This window comes from Nothoprocta perdicaria, unplaced genomic scaffold (genome assembly GCF_003342845.1).
Source record: "Nothoprocta perdicaria isolate Ctin4 unplaced genomic scaffold, notPer1 scaffold_80, whole genome shotgun sequence".
NCBI lineage: Eukaryota > Metazoa > Chordata > Aves > Tinamiformes > Tinamidae > Nothoprocta > Nothoprocta perdicaria.
In genome coordinates, this window is record NW_020456088.1 from 2436364 (window position 1) to 2458505 (window position 22142).

A 22142-nucleotide genomic window follows, 5' to 3' on the forward strand; every position below is an offset into this window, starting at 1 on the left:
TGGGGGAGCTGTTTTGATGAACCGCGGCACAGCCGAGCTCGTTAGAGAGGATGCGGCGAGGCGGGAGGGCTGCGAGGAGGACTATTGATCGCGGTGGTGGGACGTGGGGCGGCGAGGAGCGAGGGTGGGAAGTGCAGCGCGCGCGGCGGGAGGCTGCGGGCGGCACAAAGTGGGTCAGGCAGCACGGGGGCTGGCAGCAAAGCCCCGAGCACCGCCCGAGCGCAGCGGGCACCATGCGGCCCATGCAGCTGCCAACGTAGGCAACGGGATGGGCCTCCTTCCTTCCTGGTCCACAGCTTGCTCCGACCTCCACGTTAGAGCACGTTGGACTGGCCATAAACTCTTTAACAACACTGCTGCTCCTAGGGATCCAAGTTACAGAGGTGATTTTGGTTCCTGGCTGTCCTCAGCTTTGGATATAAATTTGGTGTCTGAGTCTCCGGAGCAAAACTCCAGCAGTCCCCAGCTCTTGAGTTGGGTTCTCCAATGCACATTGGTTTTACAGCTCCTGGAGTAGGACTTCCTTTGTGAAGAAGCTCCGTTACTGATGGCAGATAGAGAGGAATCGATGCTGCATAGACATCTTTCTGCCGTTTGCTTTTTCCAGGAAAAAAAATCACCCTGAGAGAAAAGCTTTTCTGAGGGCATGCTTCATCTGAATGTTTTTGTATCTCTTCCCCCTTTTTAGTTTCTTCTTCCCCTTTTTCTTCCAGGGACATAGAAGAGAGAGGTTGGAAACTTCACTTTTTTCAGAAATGTGTTTTTTTGATTGATTTTTTTTTTTCCCCAGAAAGTCTCTTGTCATTTTTGCTGAAAAATAATCACAAAAAAAAAAAAAAAAAAAAGTAGGGAAAAGAGTGTCATGGAAGACACTCTTAATGCTTCTCTGCTTTGGCTTTTATCCTATATATCCAGAGATGTTCCCTCTGGATTGCTCTCTCTCTTTAGGAGCTATGCTCAGGGAAACCAAAGAGGGTTTCTGTTGGTGTAACTTGCGTGAGAGTTTATTTCTTTGTTTCATAAGTGCACAAAAAACTCCCCAAGAACAGGATTTTGCCTTGTGAAAGGACAGAGGATGCAGAGCAGTGCTGGAGACCTTCATCATCAGCAGAGAGGACTAGGGGTCTAAATCTTGAATTCGGGCACACTGAATAGGGAATCTTTGTAAGAGCTGGACTTAATCAGGGTGTGATCAGGGTATTGGCACTTTGGTTCAGCTTTGCTAGTGGGTGGAAGAAGTAATTTCTCTCCAACAAGTTGGATTTTACATGTCAGCGCATACCACATGTGTTCTCTAGAACTTCGCTTGACTTCCCGTTTATATATATGTAAAACAGATAGACCATAGCCTGAAAGGGTTGTGTTATCTGCTTCTTGCTGATAGTCCTTTCCAACCCTTTAGCTTGTTTCCTTATTTTGTGGGTCTCCAGAAGCTTGTGATCACTGTTGTATATTCATGCATGTTCCTACATAACTACTTGTTGGCTCTCAGGTCATGAATATAGTTCTGGGGGAACTGGCTGGTCCTCTGTGTGAGCTGGGATGATCCCTACATCTCTAAAGTATAACCCAAATTTATCTCTTTTTTTTGGGTAGCTCCTGATATTAATGCCTTGTGCAGGGCACCTGTATGAGCACAGCACTGAATGCCCTGTGGTTTCTAGAACAAAACTATAAGGATGAGGTGGAGATGATCGCAGCAAACCTGTAATATTCCAGACTTCCATTTTTTTTTGCATTCAGATGCCTCTCAGCCAGGACAAAGCTGCAGGCTCTTTGCCCGAGCTATCGGTGTGCGTTCGTCCTATTGTCACAGTTAAAACAATCCCACTTGCTTTGCTCTTGTTTTTAACACTCCCCCAGCCCTGGCCTCCGAAGCTTTTTTGAAAATAACATTCACAATAATATTTTTAACAGTTCCGTAGTATACAAAACTCCAGCACCTTGGCAGCACTCCCGGAAACTTGCTGAAAGTTAATGTGGTCAACCCTTAAAAAAAAGAGAGATTTTTTCCGCTTGACTCTTGCTTGTTAAACTCTCTCAGCCCAACATGTTGTTCCCTGCTGCTTGAAAAAACAAGGAAAGTCCCAATTTTAGCAACGCTGGTTTGAGTAGCTTTCCAGCCGAGCTGTGTTTTGGGGGCAACTGTGGCTTCTTTTTCTTGTCGTGGTGGCCTGTCCATGCATGTTCAAAGCGAGCGGTGCTCGGGCTGGAATAAAGGGTGGTGGAAGCCTGTGGGTGATGCTCCATGGTGGGAGATGCCACTTGTTCCTAGCGATGAGAGGTCCCGTCTTGGAGCCTGTGTTTTATGCTGGAGGCTGGACCTGGATGGGATAAGAACCGTCCTTTCTCGTAATGATGAGATGCTGTAAATCCTACTTGGAGGAGGTGGGTAGGACAGTGGAGACTCCAGCTGGGCTGCCCTCTTCTCTAACCCCCTATCCCACATATTTCCTCCCAGCAGCTCCCTCGCATTTACTTCTGGGTCTCACCTCAAATTCAGGATGAAACTCCTCTCTCCCATCCCCTCTTCCTTGTGTGGTTGCACTTGATGATCTTGAAGGTCTTTTCCAACCATAATGATTCCACGATTCCGTGACTCCCATGCATCCCTCACCCACAGCACCTTGGATTTGACCTTGGAGTCAAATCTACATAGACAGCACCTCACTGTTGGCTTCCCTCAACTCCATCTTGGCTATTCCCTTCCCACTCTTTGAGTGTGGAGATTAAAGAACTGGGATTAAATTTTGGCATGGATTTTGAAGCGGGGAGCTAGTCCGTATCTCCTGTATGGATGAGCAATCTTCACTGAAGCAGCCGAGTGATGTTGAGCTGCTTGGGCTGTAGAAGTGAGTCCAGCTTGGTGCAATCTAAACTGCTTTTTTCCACAGGAGAGCACAGTGGGAGGAGTGGAGAGAAGCTGCTTTGAAGTATATTGGAGTAGAAACAGGCTTTTTCCTTTTATTTCTTTTTTTTTTCCAGAGAGATAATAAAGGGCAGAATTTGTACTCGAAACAGGAATTTGTCCTTCTCCAACAGGAAGCTGCTAGTATGTATTTTTGGGAAGCCACGGAAATCGCCAGTGTTCACGGTCCAGTTTGAAGGCTGGCTGCTTTTGGGATTTAGAAACTTGCTTAAAATGCAGTAACTTTTTTTTCTCTATATAGTTGTGGAGATTCTCTGCACTGCTAAAGGGGACTGGTTTCAGCATGGGAGTTGGGCAATGAGCTCCTGGGGGTTTGGTCTGGTGGAGATGTCGAAGAAAGAAGGAAATGGGGTTCTGCAGGAAGAAAAAAATCACTTGTTTTTTTTCTGGAATTTGCCTGCATGGTACTTTTAGGCAGGTGCTTTTGTGCCCAGATGCAGATCCCCAAACTGGCAACCAGTTGCGAGTCTGTCTGGTCACTTGGGTTTGCAGAGATCCACGTTCAGGGTGCAGTGGTTGCAACCAAGGGTTGTGTTTCATGTGCCTGAATTCTGCCCAGCGCCTCTGCCCTGTCATTGGAGCCTAGGAAAAGGCTCCAGAGAGCCATTAGGAGGAGCCTGACGCTGGCAGAGTTAACCCAGGCTAGCCCAGGAATTTCGGGTCAAATTTAGGCTATCTGCCCGTGGCCCTTCGTGCAACCATCTGCGCAGGTCTTAATTGCTGGAAGTGTCGCATTAATTCTGAAAGCAAAAGCAGCGAAGGTTTCGCTTGTTTCCTGTTTCTCGCTGCAATCAGCTGGAGTTTTTTGCCTTGCTTTTGTGGCTTTCTGCTCCCTCCTGTGCAGATCACCCCGTGCAAGATCACCCCATCTTTTGCAAGATGGGATTTTAAACCTTTTCCAGCCCGTTGTTTCCTCGCCTCGCGTTTCGCTCGACGCGGACAGAGCGGGTTAAACACTTTTGGGGGTTAAACGGTGCTCTTGGGGGAGGAAGCTGCAGCAGCAAAAGGAACAGTGCACTCAATGGCACATGTGCTGCTCTGCCAGCACGGCTTGCTTATCGATTTCCCTTCCTGCTCGTCCCTCAAAATAGGTTGGATAAATATCCCCCTGCGTGGTGGAGGCTCTGGCGCTGCACAAAACCCCAATCCGCGCTCGCAGTCGTTTGTGGCTCACGTCAACGTTTCACGTTTGCTCCGTGGATCCATTTGGCCGAGCTGGGATCTTTTGGGGACGGCCTTTTTGTACCATTTCTGTGCAACACGTGGCCCATAAACGCCCCAGCGCTTGTGTGGGTGCCCTGGCACACGCTGTGATCGGTGATTGCAGGGCAGGGTTGCCCGCAGTGACTGCCGAGCAAGGGCATCTTGCAGCTCCAGCCTTCTGGAAGGTTGGCTGGAGTTGGGAAAGCCTAAATGTAGGGCTCTGCTTTGATCCGGGCTGCCTGAGACTGCCTTTCTGCTCTGGCTCTCCGTCCATACTCCAAATGAGCAGCACCCCATGGGCTTACTCCAAAATGAAACGGGCTAAAGACACTGTTGTAATAATAGCATTGATGCAAGCATGTGGCTTCCCACTGCAAATTCCTTTTGTTCTTAAATAAGTTTTCTTTATCCCTGTGTATCTGTAGCACACATGTAATCTCATTACTCCAAGGTAATGATGTGGAACTGTGTATGTTTTTAAGGGTGGTCCTTTTGTCATGTCCATGTGTAAACTCTGTGCATGTTTCTTGTTTCAGGGTGGATGCTTGAGAGGGGAGGAGAAGCTGCAAGTGTCTGGGATCCGTGGAATGGAGGCCTGATGTAGATGGAAAGATGGGTAAGAACTGCATTCTCTTACAGCAATTAATTTGCTACAGCCTGATTGTTTTGGTTGGCATTGCCTGGCATGGCAACATGGTGTGAGATGCTGATGTGATGCCTTGGTTAAATATTATCTTGTTTTATTTTTTTCTATTTCAATATTGACAGAATTGGACAAATTGATTTTAGGGGGAAACGGGAGTCTTTTTCCAACTCTACCATGTATTTCTGAGCATTCCATGTATCCCTAAATTTCCATTCCCTGTATCGCCTCTCTCAAGGATGCTTCAGATACAAACAGAGCCCCCATATATTGCTTATCTGAATAGTGACTTGATTTACTTGCAGCTTTTGTCCTTTTCTGCTGGAATAACAGAGTAGTCGTATATCAGGAACCCTGCAGTAGTGAGGGAGATGTGTTAAGTGAGGATAACTTATTGTTCTGGAGGTACATAGCAGTTTTGATCCTCTCTGCTGCTAAAAAAAGCTTTGTTATAACAGAAATTGGAACCACTTGAAAGTTGTTTTAGCTCAATTTTAGCACATCAATAACCAGATAGGTGGTGGTGTCTCCTGCAGGTCATGCATGTGAGGTTCAAGTGCCCATGGGCCATCAAGTTCTTTGCATTACTCTTGCAAAGTCCTACAACAGCTGCAGAAAAACAACCATGTACTGTTCGAGGGCCTATAATCTGCTCAGCACACATCTGATGCCAAAAAAGAAAAAGAGACTAGGAGAAATTTAATTTGCTGTTCTCTTTCTGCTAACAAAATGCATGGGGAAAAGGGAGCGAGGGAACTCGCTTGAAGCAAAATAAAGTGAAAAAGAAGGGAGGAGAAAGTCCAAACCTGAAGGAATGACAAATTTCACTTAAAAAGCCCTAGTGGGAAAACCCCAAACATTTTTGAGAAATTTTCACTTGGAAGGTTAAAGCCACTATTTTGTCAAAACATTTTTTTTTCTTAAAGAAGGAAAGTTCTCACTTGCTCTGAATTGGTGACTCCAGTGTAGTTCTCAGCAGACAGTCGACTTGGGAACTTCTTTTTATTTTTGACTCCCTGCTGTCTCTAGCTGGAAGGGGAACTTGAGCCTTGTAGGGCTGAGTCTCTTGCATCAGCACCCCTGGTGAAAAGAGCTTCCACTAGCTTTGAACTAGCTCCTTGCATGCATTTGGATGGAGCTGTCACTGCGGTGCGTCCTCTAGTGAAAGCAGCACCCTTTTCCAAGCCTGTCACTGTTTTTTGGGGACGTGGGCTGAATATATAGGGGTCTGTTGGACAGATCCATAGTAGTGATCACCCTTGTGTGTGAGCATGCCCTTTTCCCACATCTTGTAGCTCAGAGCATTGCTGTTGCTCACTGATAGATGGCTTTTTTGCGTTTGAAGGCCCCACTGACATCTGACAGGCTGTGTTGAGAAGGGACTGTGGTGCAATCCTGGCTTCTAGCTGGCTTGTTGGGTGACGTGGGGTAAATGCAGATAGATTTTTTTCCATCTTACTTTGTTTAGACTATTGCAGCAATTGTCTTCGAAGATGTGATGGATTAGTAGGACTCTCTGTGAGGGTTTTTGTGGGTTTTTGTACCAGACCCATTGCAGAGATGGTCGCTGTAAGAGGTGAAGGACAGTGCTTCATGGAATGGAACCTATTTTGAGTCAAAGGTAGATAGACCTGATTAGTGTAACCGAATTGTGTCTGTTGGTTGATGGATCATTTTATCTGTCTTGCTGATGCACAAAAGATTTAGCTAGATTTAGAGCATTTAGCTCTCACTTTCCCCATTCTATTTGTGAACTTGCTTCCTTTCTACGCAGTGGGAAGGTAGAGCGTTTTCCAGGGAAGAGCAGGAAATATGGAGTTGTTACATTACTTCCTTTCTGATAGACCACAGAGGAGATCTGTTGGATTGGGTGAATTCTTGAGGCTCTTTCCAGGTCTTTCTCCCTGGGATCATATTTGCAGTACTGTCAGTCTCTCAGAGTTCAGGGTAGCACTTTTCACTCCTGGACATGTTCCAGTGAAGTTTGATGACCTCATATGAAAACCATAGGATGGGAAGTGGGAACTTCTGTCTTCTCCATGGGCTCCAGCTCTGACATTACAGCATGCATGATGCAGGGCTGCTTGACCTACCTCTCTGTAGTGGTGGCATCATAGGACAGCAGAGAAGTTGCTCTGCCATCGTGGGTTCAGGATGTATCTCTGCACGTGCTGGCTTGTGAGCAGCGTCAGCAGGGGTCCTTGGCACTGTGTCCTCTTAAGGTGTGTTGACATAGTCATGGCCATGTCTACTTGACACTAGTATCTGTTTTTTTAGCGCTATCTTGAAGTACTTGGATGTCTCTCATGCAAGTGGGATAGAAGGCAGCATTGTCCAAGAGAGACTGGAGACCTGGGGCAGAACTGTCTTGGTTTTGCTTCATGCTTTGTCCTTAAAAAACATGGATTCCTGGGGCACTTTACCCCAAATGTGCAACTTCTGTACTTGTACTGAAGCATTTGGCCTTTCCCTGTATGGAGAAAGAGGCTCATGAGAAGAGCAGGATGGAACCATGTGGAAGCAGCTCTGGGAAGGCTCCATGGCCTTTATCACGCAAACAAAGTATACCTGGTCAGCAGTGCATGGGTGTGAAGTCTATAGCGATCTCCATGTCTCCAATGGGACTGCAGTCAATGGAGATTATAAAGCACTGTGTTTAAACACTATGTCACAGTAAAAGCAACAGGGAAAAAACCCACAACCTTTTATTGTCTAATTATGTTGTTTAAAAATAATTCAAGTGTTCTTAATTCTGGTTACGAAGTGCTGTGTGTTTCTAAGGCTAAAAATGTGGGGCTCTCAATCTCTCCCATTCAGTATTTGTCCATATATCCCTAAGATTTAGGGGTCACATACCTTTTTTTTCTGGAGGAAATCTCTGATTCTTGCATCAGCAGAGAACCTGGGGAGAGGAGAATGATCCTTATTTTCAGCACTACCTCGGCACGAGGCCGGTGGTGAGAACCAAACTGTAGTTTGGGCTGGGAAAAGACAAAGCAGGAGGCTTAAAGAGAAGGGGGCTCCTCTGGGTAGTCATGGGCTTGTCCCCAATTCAATGTTTCTTAACCCCAATTCAGATTTTTTTCTGAGGCTGCCAAAATAGGAAAACTACCTCAGTTCCATGGCTAGAGAAGACATCAACTCTCCACATCCCCACATTTGCAGATGGTGATTTCTTTTACCTCTTCTATGCCTTGTTTTCCTCATTCCTCCCTCTATACCATGTGGAGTTGTCTTGTTCTTGGAAGGCTAAGAGTTAGTCAAAGAAAACACAACTCTCCACTTTCCCATGTTTGCAGATGGTGGATTCTTTTATCTCTTCCATACCTTGTTTTCCTCATTCCTGCATCTATGCCAAGTGGAGTTCTCTTGCTCTTTGAAGGCTAAGAGTTAGTTAAAAAAAGGGGGGGTTGAATTGCAGCAATTTGTCTTCTTGCAAAGCACGCTGAGCTTCTTAACTTAGGTTTTGTCATCTTCAGAAGATGTCTTGGAGTTCAACAAACTCTTTCTCCCTTCCTGCTGCTGTGGCCTTCCCGATTCCTATCTGGGGTCAACCCGGGTGCTTTGGGCACTGGGAGAAGTGGGACCACACGTGCATCGCGGTGTCGAGGCCGCTGCAGCCACAGACCAGAAATCTGCAGCCTGGGGGCTGTGGCTGTGAGCGCTGGAGGTGGCTGGAGGTCGTTATGGGCACTCAAATAACCTTCAAAGGCTTTGGAGGCAGCCAGGGGAAATAACCCGCCGGCCACGTTCCTTGCCGGGCAAACACGTTTCGCCTTTCAACTAGGCTCCAGAGACGGGTGGTTTGTGGCAAAAGCTAATATCTTTTTATTAGACCAAACTGATAGAACTGGGAAAAAAAATAAAAAGAAAAAGGCCACCCTTTGGGCACATTAGCCCTTTCTCAGAAGCAGAGAAAACTTCAAGCTAAAGGCAGATGGGAAAATTGCCCGGAGTTTAATTAAGTTAAACTACGAGGCAGGGGGAGAGGAAAATGTAACTAGTGTCCGAGGAGAAGAGAGGAGAGTTACAAAAAAGAGCAAAAAGAAGGGAAATGTTGTGGGAGGAGAGGGAGAAACCGATGGTTGGTACCTGTGAAGTGGTAAGGAGCTTGCAAGGCAGATGTTGCAGCAGAGAGTGCCCTGTGCCATTGAACAAAAAAGGCCTTTAAAAAAATAAATCAGTGGAGTTCTAGGTAGCCAAAACTTTCTTAAATGTGGTAATTCTACTTTTTAAGGAACTATCCCCTACTTGCAGCCGTCCTCAAAGCAACTGGGAGCCACCCTGCTGCTTTTGGGCTAGGATGTGTCCCACAGCTGGAGCCAACAAGGTTGGATTAAGTTTCTCCTCAGTTTCTAGGGGCTTTAGGCCTTTTTATGATCCTGATAGCTGGTATGGGCTGGCCTACTGGTTGCACCTTTGCTGGTCAAAAAAGCCCATGGTCAACAAAATTGGTGGCCCTGTGGACTCATGATACTGCCTTGCTTGTGGTCAAACTCTTCCCCACCAAAATTGGGGCTACAGAGTCCCGTGTTTGATGTTTCATGTGTAAAAATGTCACTTTTGCACGCAATAACTGGTTAAGCTGTTTTAAACAGATTTTTGCCTTCCCCTTGCAAGCTCATTCCTGACCACTTGTTCCTGCCCCGTTTTGCTTGGTGATGCAAGGGGAAGAGTTCCAGGTAGGACCTTTGGCCTGTTCACCATGCAGCTTTACCAGTAGTTGTAGGGGTCACCTGAGCATGTGGCGTGTGAGTAAGAGGCATGGATAGTGTGGCTGTGCCCTGAAACCACCAACAATTTAGTAAACACTTGTGTCAGAAGGTGCAGCTTTTGGCATCATCCTTCCTTGGTTATGAGAAACGGCTATCAAGAAACCTCAGTACCTCCCAGCATTAGTTTATCAACATGAGGCCTGCACATGTCCTGTGATGAAGACATCAGTGAGCAAATTCCTGCCAAGGAACCCTGCCTACCAGAAGAGTCTTTCTCCTCTTTGTGACCTGTTGAGCTCTGCCTCCACTTGTGCACGGGTTGACCTGGCCACCTCTTGTGTGGGGCTGCAAGCAGGTGAAGGAGAACGGGATGCTGGTGCTTCCAGCCTTTGATTTGCAAAGGGAAGGGGCTGGTGGCTGCTACAGTGTATTGCAGTCTGAACTGGGTGATAGTTATGGGATAATGAAATATCTTAATAAGATAAGCAGATCTTAAACTCTGTTGCGCCAATTAAAGGCATGTGGGCTTCATTTAAATTGAAGCTTGTCTGCATCTGTCCCTGGATGGATACATAGTGCAATCTGCTTTGCCAATGCATCTGTTTTAGGGACACTTTAGGTACTTTTAAGATGATGCTTTTAAGGAAGGTGAGGTGCAGAGTGGTGTTTATAGCAAGTGGGATCTAGATCCCTTCCCTGTACTTGCTTGAGGACTTGCTATGGTCCAAACCCTGCTCTGTGGTTTATACCTTGGCCTTGTGCTTCTAGCTCAGGAGTTCCTTGTCATCTTCCTAGTACTGACTAGAGTGGTCACTGTGATGGTTACTAGCTAATCCCTTCAGCTGTTTGCTGGACAGGTAGGTTGGTGACAGACTGTATCTGCTGAAGATGTTTAGCTCCTGAAGAAACCATGTGGTCTGAGTCCATTCCCCAGATGGGATGCTATTTTTTCCCCCAGTAAAATCCTCTTCTCCAAGCTCATGGCTCCTGCTTTGGAGGAAAGGCAGCCTTTGTCTTCACAAGCAGATTCTTTGAAACCTTCTTCATGTAAGAAGTTAACGCTGCCTGGTTCCATGATCCAGAAAAGCCAATGTGGAGCTGGTAGAACATGCACTTTCTGGTAAAGACAGTCCAGGTGGCTTGTGGTCCAGGTGATGCAATATGTGAGTCAAGATTGCTCCATTTTCACACTGCAACTACAAGTAAAAAGGTGTTGCCAGTGGACATTGCATTGGAGAAGTGTTCTCCAAATGTGCACTGGGCCCTTCACAGAGATCGAAGAAGAACAGGCCAACTGCAGAAGTAGGAGCTACAGGAATGAATTAAGGTCTACTCAAATGTAAGAAGTGACGTGTTTCCAATTCATTTAGCTAAATGAAGAGGGCTTAAATAGGCATGGGATCATAGTCTCAGTGCCTGCAGATGATGTGAGGTAAGGTCTTTATAAAAGGTACAGATATATCAAGGTCAAACAAGCAGAATATGAAGCTAGCTAGCCTCAAACTGGAGTTTAGAAAGGTGTGTGTTATGGTGAGGGTATTGGAGTTAATGCTTGAAGCAGTCTTCAAAGAGAATTTTTGGACAGCTTTTCAAAAGAAACTGTTTTGCTTGATCCCAGGTCAAGCCCATGTTTTAGTCACTGCTTAATGAATTTCTGTGGCCTCTATGTTCAGGAAGGCTAGGGCAAGTTAGGTCCTTTCTGGATTTAAAATCCATTCACTTGTTCAGTTCTGGCTGCAAACTTTTGCAATCTTGGTCAAGACTTGTCCATCTCTGTTTCTCATCTTTTCAATGAAACCTAAATGACAGTTCATCTCTCTTCTCCTCTGATGGTTTAGCTGAAAGCCCATCAGGACAAGGACTGACCTTTGCAGGGCACTGTGTGATGTTGAGGTAATGGATCTTACGCATCGTTTTGGTGAATGATTAAGGCCTGAATGTCTTAAATCAGAATGTACCCAGTGGTTGTTCCCTTCTGGAGAGGTGGACGCTAGCGATGGAGGGCACCACTGGAATTTACCCGGGCCATGACCAAACTGGGCTATCACCACCACGACTGTGAAAAGCACAGTGGGATCTTCAGTGGCCACAAGTGGTCACAGCTGTGGTTTTGCGTTACCTCCAAGCAGAAGTGCCCATGACAGCATGCAGCCCCTGAGCTGCACGCTACGGCCCTGGCTCAGCGCTGACTCAGAAGACCATATTCTGCCTTCCCCAACACCCGGGGTTTTTCCCTGACTTTTCCCAGCTGAAGCCCTGTGAGAGAGGGGCTGAAATCAATCTGTGCAGTGTTTTACCAGACTCCATTTCACTTGTGCAACTTTTTCTCATATGCTTCCTGCAGCTGGTGCTTTTTATGTTTGTGCATCGTCGATGGCAGCAGCCTCATGGAACTACCGTACGCCGCCTCTTAGTAATGACCTGTGAGCGAAGCCAACAATAACAGCACTGTCTAGACCATCTGAGCACAGCTAAATCATTCCTTTGTCCCTTCTTCACTTGCTTTCTCTCTGGACTCTCAAATTGTTTTGGGTGGTCCGGGTTGACCTTCAGGCTCATTATTTCTGCCTTATTTTTCTCATTCAGAAGGGGGCCGGCTCTAGTAAGACTGAAAGCCCTACTAAGAGTGAAACTGCAGGTTCCTCTCTTCTGCACGCACGCTGGAACCGAAGCTGGGTAGCAGCTCTGGAAACATGTATGAAGAGCAGAGGGATGTGTCACGGTGCAGCTTTCTGGATGGAAAGGAGTTTACTTTGTGGTTGACTTCTGCCCAGCGCCAAATATCCTGAACTCCACTCTCCCTCCATCGTTTCCTTGCCACTGAAAGTACAAAGCAGACCTTCTTTTTGGGGAAGGACAGTGCATGTGGGTAGGAGGAGACAGTTGTAGGAGTGGGATGCGGTAATTGGAGCTGTGGTTGCTCAGCCTCTTAGGTAAAAGTGATTGTGATCACTGAACTTCTTGAACTTCTTTGGCTGCAGTTTCGCTCCAAGTTGTTTGTAGACTGAAACTGCTTGGATTTAGATTGAGCTCATCAACTTCACTTTGGTGTTATTTGCTATTTTAATTTCTATTTTTTTTTTCAATGGCATAAACTACCTAGGTCATGCAGTGATGGAGAAAACACAGCTTCTCATGTAGTGGGGATTAAAATCTCCCTCACTACCTTAGGGCAACACAGAAATTAAACCAGATTTTTGCCAAGCAGGTGTCACAGTGTTGTTGTCTCTGTCATGAGTTTTAATTTGCCCTGCTCTTCCATAGCAGGGGTATTTCTGTGGACATGCCTTGCTGAGGAAAGAGTTGGTTCATTTTACAAGCAATGTTTGCCATCAACCTGCAGCTCTGCTGGGTGAATTTGTGCAATACAGGGATAGGAAAGATGCTGGACCAGAAGGTTGTGCAGGAGCAAGAACCTGCCTGCACTGTGCAAAGCTGCTGCTTTCCCCGAGTCTGGGAATCCCTCTGAGCTCTGCGGCAACTTCGCTGGTGTTGTGCAACCCGCAGTTGTTGTTTTGCTCTGGAGGTGTGACAAAATCCAGGGAAGATGCTGCACTGCCTCAATGCCACAGAGTCCTCCCAAGAGCACACCAGGAGAACCTGATCTTGCATGGCCCTTGGACACGAGCTCCAGGGGGTTCTCCTTGGAAAAAGGCATCCAGCTTATGCCCTCCGCTCGCCCGAACCAAAACGAGTGGGGAGCGAGCGTCATCGGACGCCCCTCTTGAAGAGCCCCAGGAGCAGCATTTGGATCTAATTATCCAGCGAGCTTCAGGGCTTGCCTGGATTTGGACTGTGCTGGTTACTCGTTTCCATGGAACAAAGTCCTCCACCCTTCCCGGGAGTCAGCTCGGAGACCCCGAGAGCAGCAGTTAGGACGGGCAAGAGGAGCTTGTCTGGAAAGCATCAGGCCCAGTGCGAAGCTGTCGGGAAGAGCCGGGAAGAGTGTCCGTTTTGGAAGCGACGATGCAACCTCTGCCCCTGCTCCAACAGGGAGCCTTGGAGCACGGAGCGAGGTTGGAGCAGCTGGGCACTTGGTGCTGGTGGGGCTCCCTTGGAGTAGAAAACACACACTTGTAATTTATTCTGCTGAAAAAAATATAATTTATTGTTTATTTGTGCTGAAAAACTGCTCTGATGTGCAGATACTTTGTACTGCAGCGGCAAAAAGCTGCCTTTCATGCTTGTATAGGAAGAAGTTTATTTTTTGTCTCATGTTTTACCAGTTCTCATGGCCTGGATTGGTCTGGTACATCGTGTTTTTGGCAAGTGGGGGGAAATAATTTTTTTGAGAAAAAAATGCTAAAATGTGCTTAAGAGTGTGCTTTGACACCTGCTTTTTAATACATGGAGCAGCAAAGAGGCTTAGTTGACAGCCTGGATGTGAGAAATATCTTCTCGTTTCTTCTTTCTGCTTCTGGGACCTAGTTCAGGACAGACGGGGCCCATTTTTTTATGCTCCTGGTTGTATCCTGCTTCTGTGGATGGTTGAACCTTTCTGCAAATGGCTTAAATGTAGATGGTTCCTGAAGGAGAGTGGACGCTTCTTGCTCTGCAGCGTTGGGCGAGCAGCAAAGAAATGGTGGATTCTTATCTCTGGCTTGTCATAGGAGACTTTTGTCATCATCCTGGTGGGGACGTTGCACAGGTAGTTTGTAAACCTAAATGTGACAAACTCGCAATGCTAAAAGTTTGGATAAAGTTGATGTGATGCAACTGATGGGTAGGCACTAGAGGAAGAACACGGTTGCATGGCTGAGGAAAATGCACTATGAACTTGGTCTTTCCTGAACATCAGAAACCCCTCTGGGTTTTCCAGGTGAACAGAAATCTCCAGGATGATGCTGTGGACCAGTCTCTGTCTGCTCAAGTAGCATCTCCACTTGCATCCCCAAGAGTCCCTGTGTCCCTTAAGAAAGACTAAAGGGACAAACTAAACCAATGTCCTGACTTAAAGGGCTTCCCTGTGCCTGTCTGTAGGGATAAGGTTGCAGAGCATCCGTAGCTTAGGTCTGTGCAGACCCTCATCTTTTTCCTACTACAAATATCTCTCTGGAAAAGTACTCTTTTTTCACAGAGGTCCCTTTTAGTGGAGGGGAAAAAAAAAGTATGGGAAAATCCAAGACCTTTGTTCTTTCCTGAGCTAGAAATGAAAGTGTGGTGGATTTTTTTGTTTGTTAGTTGGGATTTTATATTTGTTTGTTTGTTTGCTTTTGTTTTTGTTTTTATATATATTTTCTTGAATGCTACTGTAGCATTTCAGGTTGAGCTCCATCCCTTCACCTGCCTGTTTTCAGTGGGAAGGAAAAGAGGGAGGGAAAGTGTAAATTCCCTTGCAATTGCTATTTCCCAGTGCAGTAGTTCATAGCTGCTTTAGGAGACCATGTCCATAGATGTGAAAATGTTGAAAAGGAGCAGACTGGTTTCAACCAAATTTCTTCATATTAAAGCAGAAATCAGAGATGCCATACGTGCTCTCAGTGTGTGTCTGTTCCATCCTTTTGCTTCACCCTCAAGGATGAGGCTGCCTGTCCCACCTCAAGTTGTCTCCTTCTTTTGCAGATGCCGAAGAAGCTCTGAACTCTATTATGAAGGATCTGGCAGCACTGGGCAAGTGTGGAGGGCTGCTGGACAACAACAGGAATAAAAACAGTGTCCACTCCGGCAAACAGGTGAGATGTCTCTGGAGTCCTCAAACAAGAGCAGAGTTTGAGGTCTGCAGTTTGGAGATTTGGGTTACGCAATTGCTTATCGACGGCGTTGTTGAGTTATAATATTTATCTCGCACACATTCTACAACAGATAGTTTAAGGATAGACTGCCAACTTTGAGCTGTAGACACCCAGCCTCTTCTGGGAGGAAGAATGTCACTCTTACATAAAGTGTTTAAATATTAATTACTGATGTTTATCTTTATGCTCCTAATCCCAAATATTTTGGCCCTGCTACACATACAGCCCTGATTTATTGAGCAAAAATATGCCCCTTGGGCAACACAAAGAGTTATCCACTGACACTGACATAAGAGCTGAGGATGGATTTTATATCCTATTTGCATATGGAACAAATGCCATAAAACACTAAGGTTGTGTAGAAAGAATTCAGGAAAAAAAAATAAAATGTGACCAGGAAGCTGTTGGAGATGTATTTAAGCAAATCCACTTGGAGTTCCACTTGGAGTCCTATGGCTTAGAATAAGCTTGTAACCAACTTTGCAATCGCTGGAGGCCTTGCAAGGTAGGAAACAAGTTGTCCTTTACATCCGTGGGGTGTATTTTAGTGGCACTTGTTCTAGAAACAAAGAACTCTGGATGCCAGAGAGCCAGACGCTCTTCCTGAATCCCTCTGGGTTTCTTCGACACATGCAGACGAAAACACATGCGCACGTTGCACGTCTGTGTGTCCTGGCAGTAGCAGCTGTCCAAGTTGGATCGCTGCGGTGGTGTTCAGCTCATGCTGAAATACGGCCAGCGTGTTTACAAAACTGACCCGAGACATTCGGAGCTGGCCCTTTCTGCAGCTGCAGGCGACTCGGACGCCCCGGCGCAGCCGGCGCTGCCTCGTGGGGTGGCGTTTGCTGCTTGTGCTTGGGTGGGGACCCTACCAAGGCTTCTCCGGGGGCTTCGGGGAGAGCGACGCTTTTGAGACTCTTAAATAACGGATTTGCTTTTTCTTGTGAAAGGAGAAAATTCCTGCTGCTGCTTCTGAAAGCTATAAATGCTGTAGATAGAGCATTTATCCTAGCTGTAAATACTGTAGATACAGCTGGATACAAGGAAAGCAAGTTTTCATCATTTGAATTGCTAAGTACAAAAGTTACCTAAAACTGTAGAAGAATCTTGCGTTTCCACCCACTCAGTCCCTATCTCCACTTATAGGTCACCAGTAGGATTACATTGTTCTCTGACAAAAGCTTTAGGGTTGTTGGCTGCCACTTGCAATTGATTTTTATTGTGCTAGAGATCAAAGTGTTCTTCCCAGCTACAGCCTTGGTGCTTGGGAGAGCATTCCCTCCTTCATGATTTCTCCTCCTGCCTGTACCTGGACCCGCTGTAGCTGAATGCTCAGAGTTTCCCAGAGCTCCGGGATGGAGGAGGCAGCATCCTGCTCCTCACGCATCCGTGCCGCAGGACTCGGACCAGCCGTCCCCATGGGATGAAGGGCGTTGGAGTGTGCCGAGGTGGTTGCTTCATTAGTTGGACTTGCCGGAACGAGTCTGGCTCGCGGGATGACCGAGACTTGTCTGCGAGGTGGGGAGTGGCCAAAGGAGGTGGGATTAGCAGCTCCGACAGTTTTAATTGACTTGTTTTGGGACGCTTGTTTTCCCTTGTTTTCAGTGAAGAATTTGGCGGGGAAAAGAGTTGCCTTGGATATGCTGCTCTTCTCCCTGGGGCTGGTTGTTGCTGGTACTCAGTGTTCCCGCTTTCCTGCTTGACCAGGTTGCCTGCCCGGGCTGAGGGATGCACGGCACAGCCTCCATGGAGAGCGGGGCAGCACTGGAGGGCATCTAGGTGCCTAAATTGCCCTCCTAAGGGGCATTATCGATAAGATTTCCATGGTGCTCTGCAGCAGCACATTCACACTGAAATACTTGGGTTCTGGACATCGAAATTTTAGTTTTTTTTTTAAAGACAACTTTTTCTGGGAAAAAAAAAAAAGCCTTTTCTGAGGCAGGGGAATCCTTTAATCAGTGTTCCAGTTTTCCACTGGAGAACATTTTAAGCAGCAACGTGTTGACTAACTATCCTCTTGTGGCTTGCGGCATTTTTTTGGTCCAACGAGAAGCTCCACGAAAGAGCTGCCTCATCCGCCTCTCCCAGGGCTCCTTCCAACCCTCCTGACAGCCGATGAACTTCCCAGCCTCTCATGCAGCCCTGCCCGTAGGACTGGGCCACACAGGATAGTGATCTGTGTCGATATGTCCTACGTGGTATTTCTTACCCCCAAAATAGTCAGCTCTATTTCAGAGATTCTTTTTATTTTTTTGAAGTGAACCTATCCCTAGACAAATTGTTTGAAAAACAGTGTTTGTTTGTTTGTTCTTAGTGTACTTTCCTTGCAACTGTGGTTTGGACTGAGACTGCATTCCTGCATATCCAGGGCTGCGGGGTAGTCAGAATAAGCCAGGAATGAGAGTAGTAAAAGCTGGTGTGTGGTGGGGATAGTTTCTTGTCTGAGATTGTCCGATGAATAGGCAGCAGATGCAGTAGCTGAGCTCCAACCTCCCCAGCCCTGGTCAGACACGTTGGACACCCTCATCCTGCCACGTGTGAGCCGTCATGGCATGGTGGTGAAGGGCTTATGGTTGGATTCAGTGATCCTGAGGGCTTTTCCAACCATAAGGATTCTATGACCATCTTCGAAAGGGATATGTCATTCTCCGGGAACAGAGAGATTGCCTTGACATTGAGCCCTTTACATCCACTGGCATCGTTGGAAGGATTCCTTTGGGATGCTCCTGAGGGCACCAAGGAGTTGGGTGTTCTTCCTGTTCTTACATGATGGAAGAGAGAAGAAGGAGGAGAGGGCAGGAGAAAGATGTGCACGATGTGCACTGCACTCGCCTTTGAAACAGATGAGCAGGATAAGAGTGAGACCACAAGGAACTGGAAAGCCCAAGCAAAAGCATGGGGGAGAGGGAAGCAGTGACTTTATACATTTATTTTGTGCCTGGCTATTTATATGTGTGTATATATTGATCTATTTAATGTGAATAGCACCTGGCAACCAGCGGCACGAGGCCGGCGGCCCGCGCGGTGCCTCGCGGTGGTGACAGGGATTGACAGGGCCTCCGTCACCACCGATGACAGCTCCCATTTCCTCGGTTAGTTTGGATCCCAAGGCCTCTCCTGGCTGTGAAGCCCAATTTTGGGGAGGAACGTTTTCCCACGCACAGGCCAACACGTGTCAGACTGACCTAGACGTTGTTCTGTCGGTGAATTAGCTCCCGACTCGTCTTTTCCCTTGCAAGCTGGATACAGGACAGGCACACTGACCGCTAGAAAGAAATAGAGCCTGTGTTTTTGGGCTCTCCATCGGTAGATCTCCGAGCAGGGTTGTCACCATGGGGGACAAGCACGGGACCTAGAGCAGTACAGGAAGCAAAAGGCTTAGCTGGAGTTCACAGAGGCAAGGGAGGCTCAGGGCTTTGAGCCAGAGGCTGACTTGGGTGCTGAAGTGGTAACACTTGGGGAGAAGCCCCCATGGGAGGAAAGCTCCCCCTTACCAGGGAGGATCAGCATTTTGTGCTGCTCCGTAAAATAAAAACCTCAGGAAGCGTCAGTCCCTGAGCATCGTTTTTCCACTGGCCTCCACTTGCTGGGCTCAGTTTTGGGGAGGAAAAGGAGCCCCTGGCAGCCTGGGAGCTGCTGCGAGGAGCAGGGGGCGATCCCGGAGGAGCGGTGCCGGTTCAGGCGCGATCCCTCCTCATTAGTCATGTCCTGCCGCGGTTCAGGGACGCGGGCCAGCGTCTGCCTCGCGAGGGACGGCCCGGCCTGAAAAGCAGCGGCGCGAGGCCACGTTCCTCTGCTCCTCCAGCACGTTGCTGGGGATCCCCTTCCTTGTCCCTGCTTTATCCGGTGGGGAGACTGAGGCAGAGCAGCCACCTGGGGGATGATGGATTTGGGAGAGCAAGGACAAATCCGCCTTTGGCTTTGATGGAAGGAGGGATGGAGACGCCGCGGGCTCTGCTCCGCTCCACGTTCATTTTTATTGCAAACAGCTTGGGGGAATCTGTGCAGAAGAGTGAATCACCTCGCTTGGAAGTGCCTTTTTTTTCTCTCCTTTTTGTCTTTTTCCATTGCCCAACATCTCCCTTAATCGAAAGCAGGGTGCGGGTCCCGCTGTCTCACTGCTTCGGCTTTATCCGTGGGATGAAAACTAGAGCAAAGCAAGGGAGGACTGCAAATAAAGCTGTAACCAGCTCCCCATAACATATACTTTTGCATATAGATCTATATGCATGTCTTTTTTCCTCCTTTTTCCAGATGCTTACACATTTAAGAGCTTGGTTTCTTTGACAGAAAGGAGCATTTAGTGGGATTTATATCAGCTGCAGAAGAAAAGGATGCAGCAGGGATGTGGTCTCTTCCTTTTCTTCTCCTTTTCCCTCCCCTTTTCTTCCCTCCATGGAGTTTTATACAAGTGTTCCAACCTTTTCCAGCCGCTGGCTGCTTGCTGAAACTTTATCATCTTGAACTTACCCATTTGAAAGGTTTCCGGTGGCGAGGCCAGAGCGGCAGGAGCTCTTCCCTTTACATGTCCTGCTGCTTTGGAAGGAGAAACCTCGAAAGCTTCTTGCCCTGGTTTTCTCTTTTCTTGGAAAGGGACATGATGGAATTATGTGCAGCGAGTCCAGACCCTGTTCACGGGTGGACGTTGCAAATAAAAATTGGCATAAGAAGGCCCCTCTTTTTCTCTCCAACAGATGACTGGAGGTAGCAATAACACCTGGATTTATTTGCCTGGTCCTCCAAAAGCATCTTGGCCTTCAGCATTCTGTGCCTTCGGGTTTGGTCGCCTCTTCTTTTGAATTTTGGGCTGTTGGAGAGCTGGTTGGGCATTTTTATGGTTCAGGCCTCATTCTAGAAGGGAGCTTGGAGCTCACCCAGGTTTTGTGGGTCAGGAGATCTGGTGACAGACACGGAGCCCAGCTCTGGTTCATCCCATCCTGCCCCAAACACCACGTGTACCAGGGGGAGAAAAGCTGAAAACGTTGAGTTTTGGATGATGCAGCATGGTGACCTCAGGAGTTTTAAGCTTTGCACCTGCCCGGCCTCTTGTAGGCTCAGCTTCCTTAATGCCAGTGGGTTTTTACAGCACATGAGGAATAGTTGGGTTAAAAATAACCCCGTTGAGTTAAAAATAAGCTCCATTTCCTCGTGAGGGACCAAGCAGTGTTGCTGCAGACCGGATGGAAAGTGTGCCTTCACCCTGGGATCCCGGCCGGGAGATAAGGGCTGGGAAGGGCTGTCACCCACCCGGCCAGGGACCATCCCTTGGAGATGCCATCGGCACGAGCCTGATTCCTTCGCAGGCAGAAAGGCACCGATGGAGGAGGCTCGTGGGCACTAGCAGGACAGAAGTCCTTATCTGGAGCCACCAGATCCAATTCGGGAAGTCAAGAGGGTTTTGATCTGCCTGGAGAGCTCTGGAAGCTCCTGGCACCGGAGCAAAGGGGGCACTTGGTGACAATGCGAGGGCTGAGGAGCTGCGTGAATGAAAACGCTCCTGTAGTCCTGGACGTTGCATTAATTATGCATATTAATTACATATAATGTCAAATATTAAATGACATTAACTCAGTTTATGAAAACTGGCAGTTACAGATGATTGAGTGTCCACTCATTTCCACAAGAGTGTTTTTTCTTTTTTTTTGGCAAGTTCTTTTATCAGCAGCATGGAGCTTCCCTGACATCCATGGGTTCAAAGCAGCTGGCCCTAAATAGACCAGACCAGACGCCCACTGCAGCTAGGGGAGTTTTCCAGTGCGTTGCTGAGAGCTTTGAATCTGAGATCTCCAGATGGGAAGCCCCTTGGGAACTAACTGTTTTCTCCCCTTTCTTTCAGCAGCGAAACATCAGGATCAAGTTTGAATATGAAGGAGAGAAAAGGTACGTTTCCAACCCGGTCCCCTCCCAGGTGCAGGCAAAAATTACCCTTTTTTAACCCAGCCACGTCCTGCGGGCTTAGCCAGCTGCAGATGAGCTCACAGCAGGATTCATCTCCCTGAAATCAACTGCAATTTTATTTGTGGGAGCTTTGCCTAGTCATCCCTCCTGCCACAAATACCTCCTGGGATTTGCACGCAGGCAGTGTGGTTCCGAGCTGGAAATCATTAAATGCTTTTTACCAGGCACAGAGGGTACACAGTTGGATCCTTCTCGCCTTCTATTTCTTGAGCCCTGCTGAGCCACAGCCCAGCTACAAATCTACAGAAATATGTCCTTTGATTAGTAGCCTATGACACTTAAGATAACCAGATTTTGGGCATGGGGCCCATGAAAATAGAGCTGGGAGTTAAAGCTTGCCCGCCCTTCCCTGCTTGACATTTTCATGGGATCACCCGTGTCTGATACCCAGTGACTGAGGCAGGGCAGGACACAGGGCTGGATACTGCAGACTGATGTTCCAAGGTGCGTGCTAAAGCCAAAGAAAATGCAAGTAATTCCAGTGTAGAACTGGACCGTACCTGCTAATATGTCCCTGTAGAAGTGATGTATGTGAGGGTCATGGGATGTCAAATTGCAGCATCACCTCTGCTATCCCTCCTCCTTGTTCAGAGCAACTTGCTGAAACAGGTGATAAATCACTGAGGAGTACATCAGCCTGGGACTACTCCAGAGCAGTAATGCAGCCTAACGCCTTATCAATGCACATCTCACAGCAGGAAGAATATAGATTAAGTATCAGTATCAGAGAATATATATTTTTTATATATATATATATATATATATAAAAAGATTTTAGGTATATATTCTTACAGGGTGTATGGTCTCCTCTTAGACACACAGCCAAATGGCATTTGCATGAGCCTAAAAACAAGGTGTGAGGTTTGCACTTGATGCCGGAAGACTGTAGGTCTTTTCTTAGCTAAGTTGTCAGTCTGATCTGAAATTCTAGTTTATTTTTACTAATTTGGGATAACTGTTGC

General features: G+C 47.3%; 1 protein-coding gene across 1 annotated transcript in view; it reads left to right on the plus strand.

Annotated features, from left to right (window-relative positions):
* The first annotated feature begins 4693 nt into the window (after window positions 1-4693).
* The window catches only part of LOC112958101 (mitogen-activated protein kinase kinase kinase 3-like), a 38395-nt gene continuing 20946 nt past the window's right edge, over window positions 4694-22142 (plus strand). Inside the window, exons 1-3 of the mRNA XM_026051910.1 lie at window positions 4694-4748; window positions 15053-15162; window positions 21059-21102. Of these exons, the coding sequence (XP_025907695.1) occupies window positions 4745-4748; window positions 15053-15162; window positions 21059-21102 (158 nt within the window). The 5' untranslated portion in view covers window positions 4694-4744. The remainder of the gene's footprint in view (window positions 4749-15052; window positions 15163-21058; window positions 21103-22142) is intronic.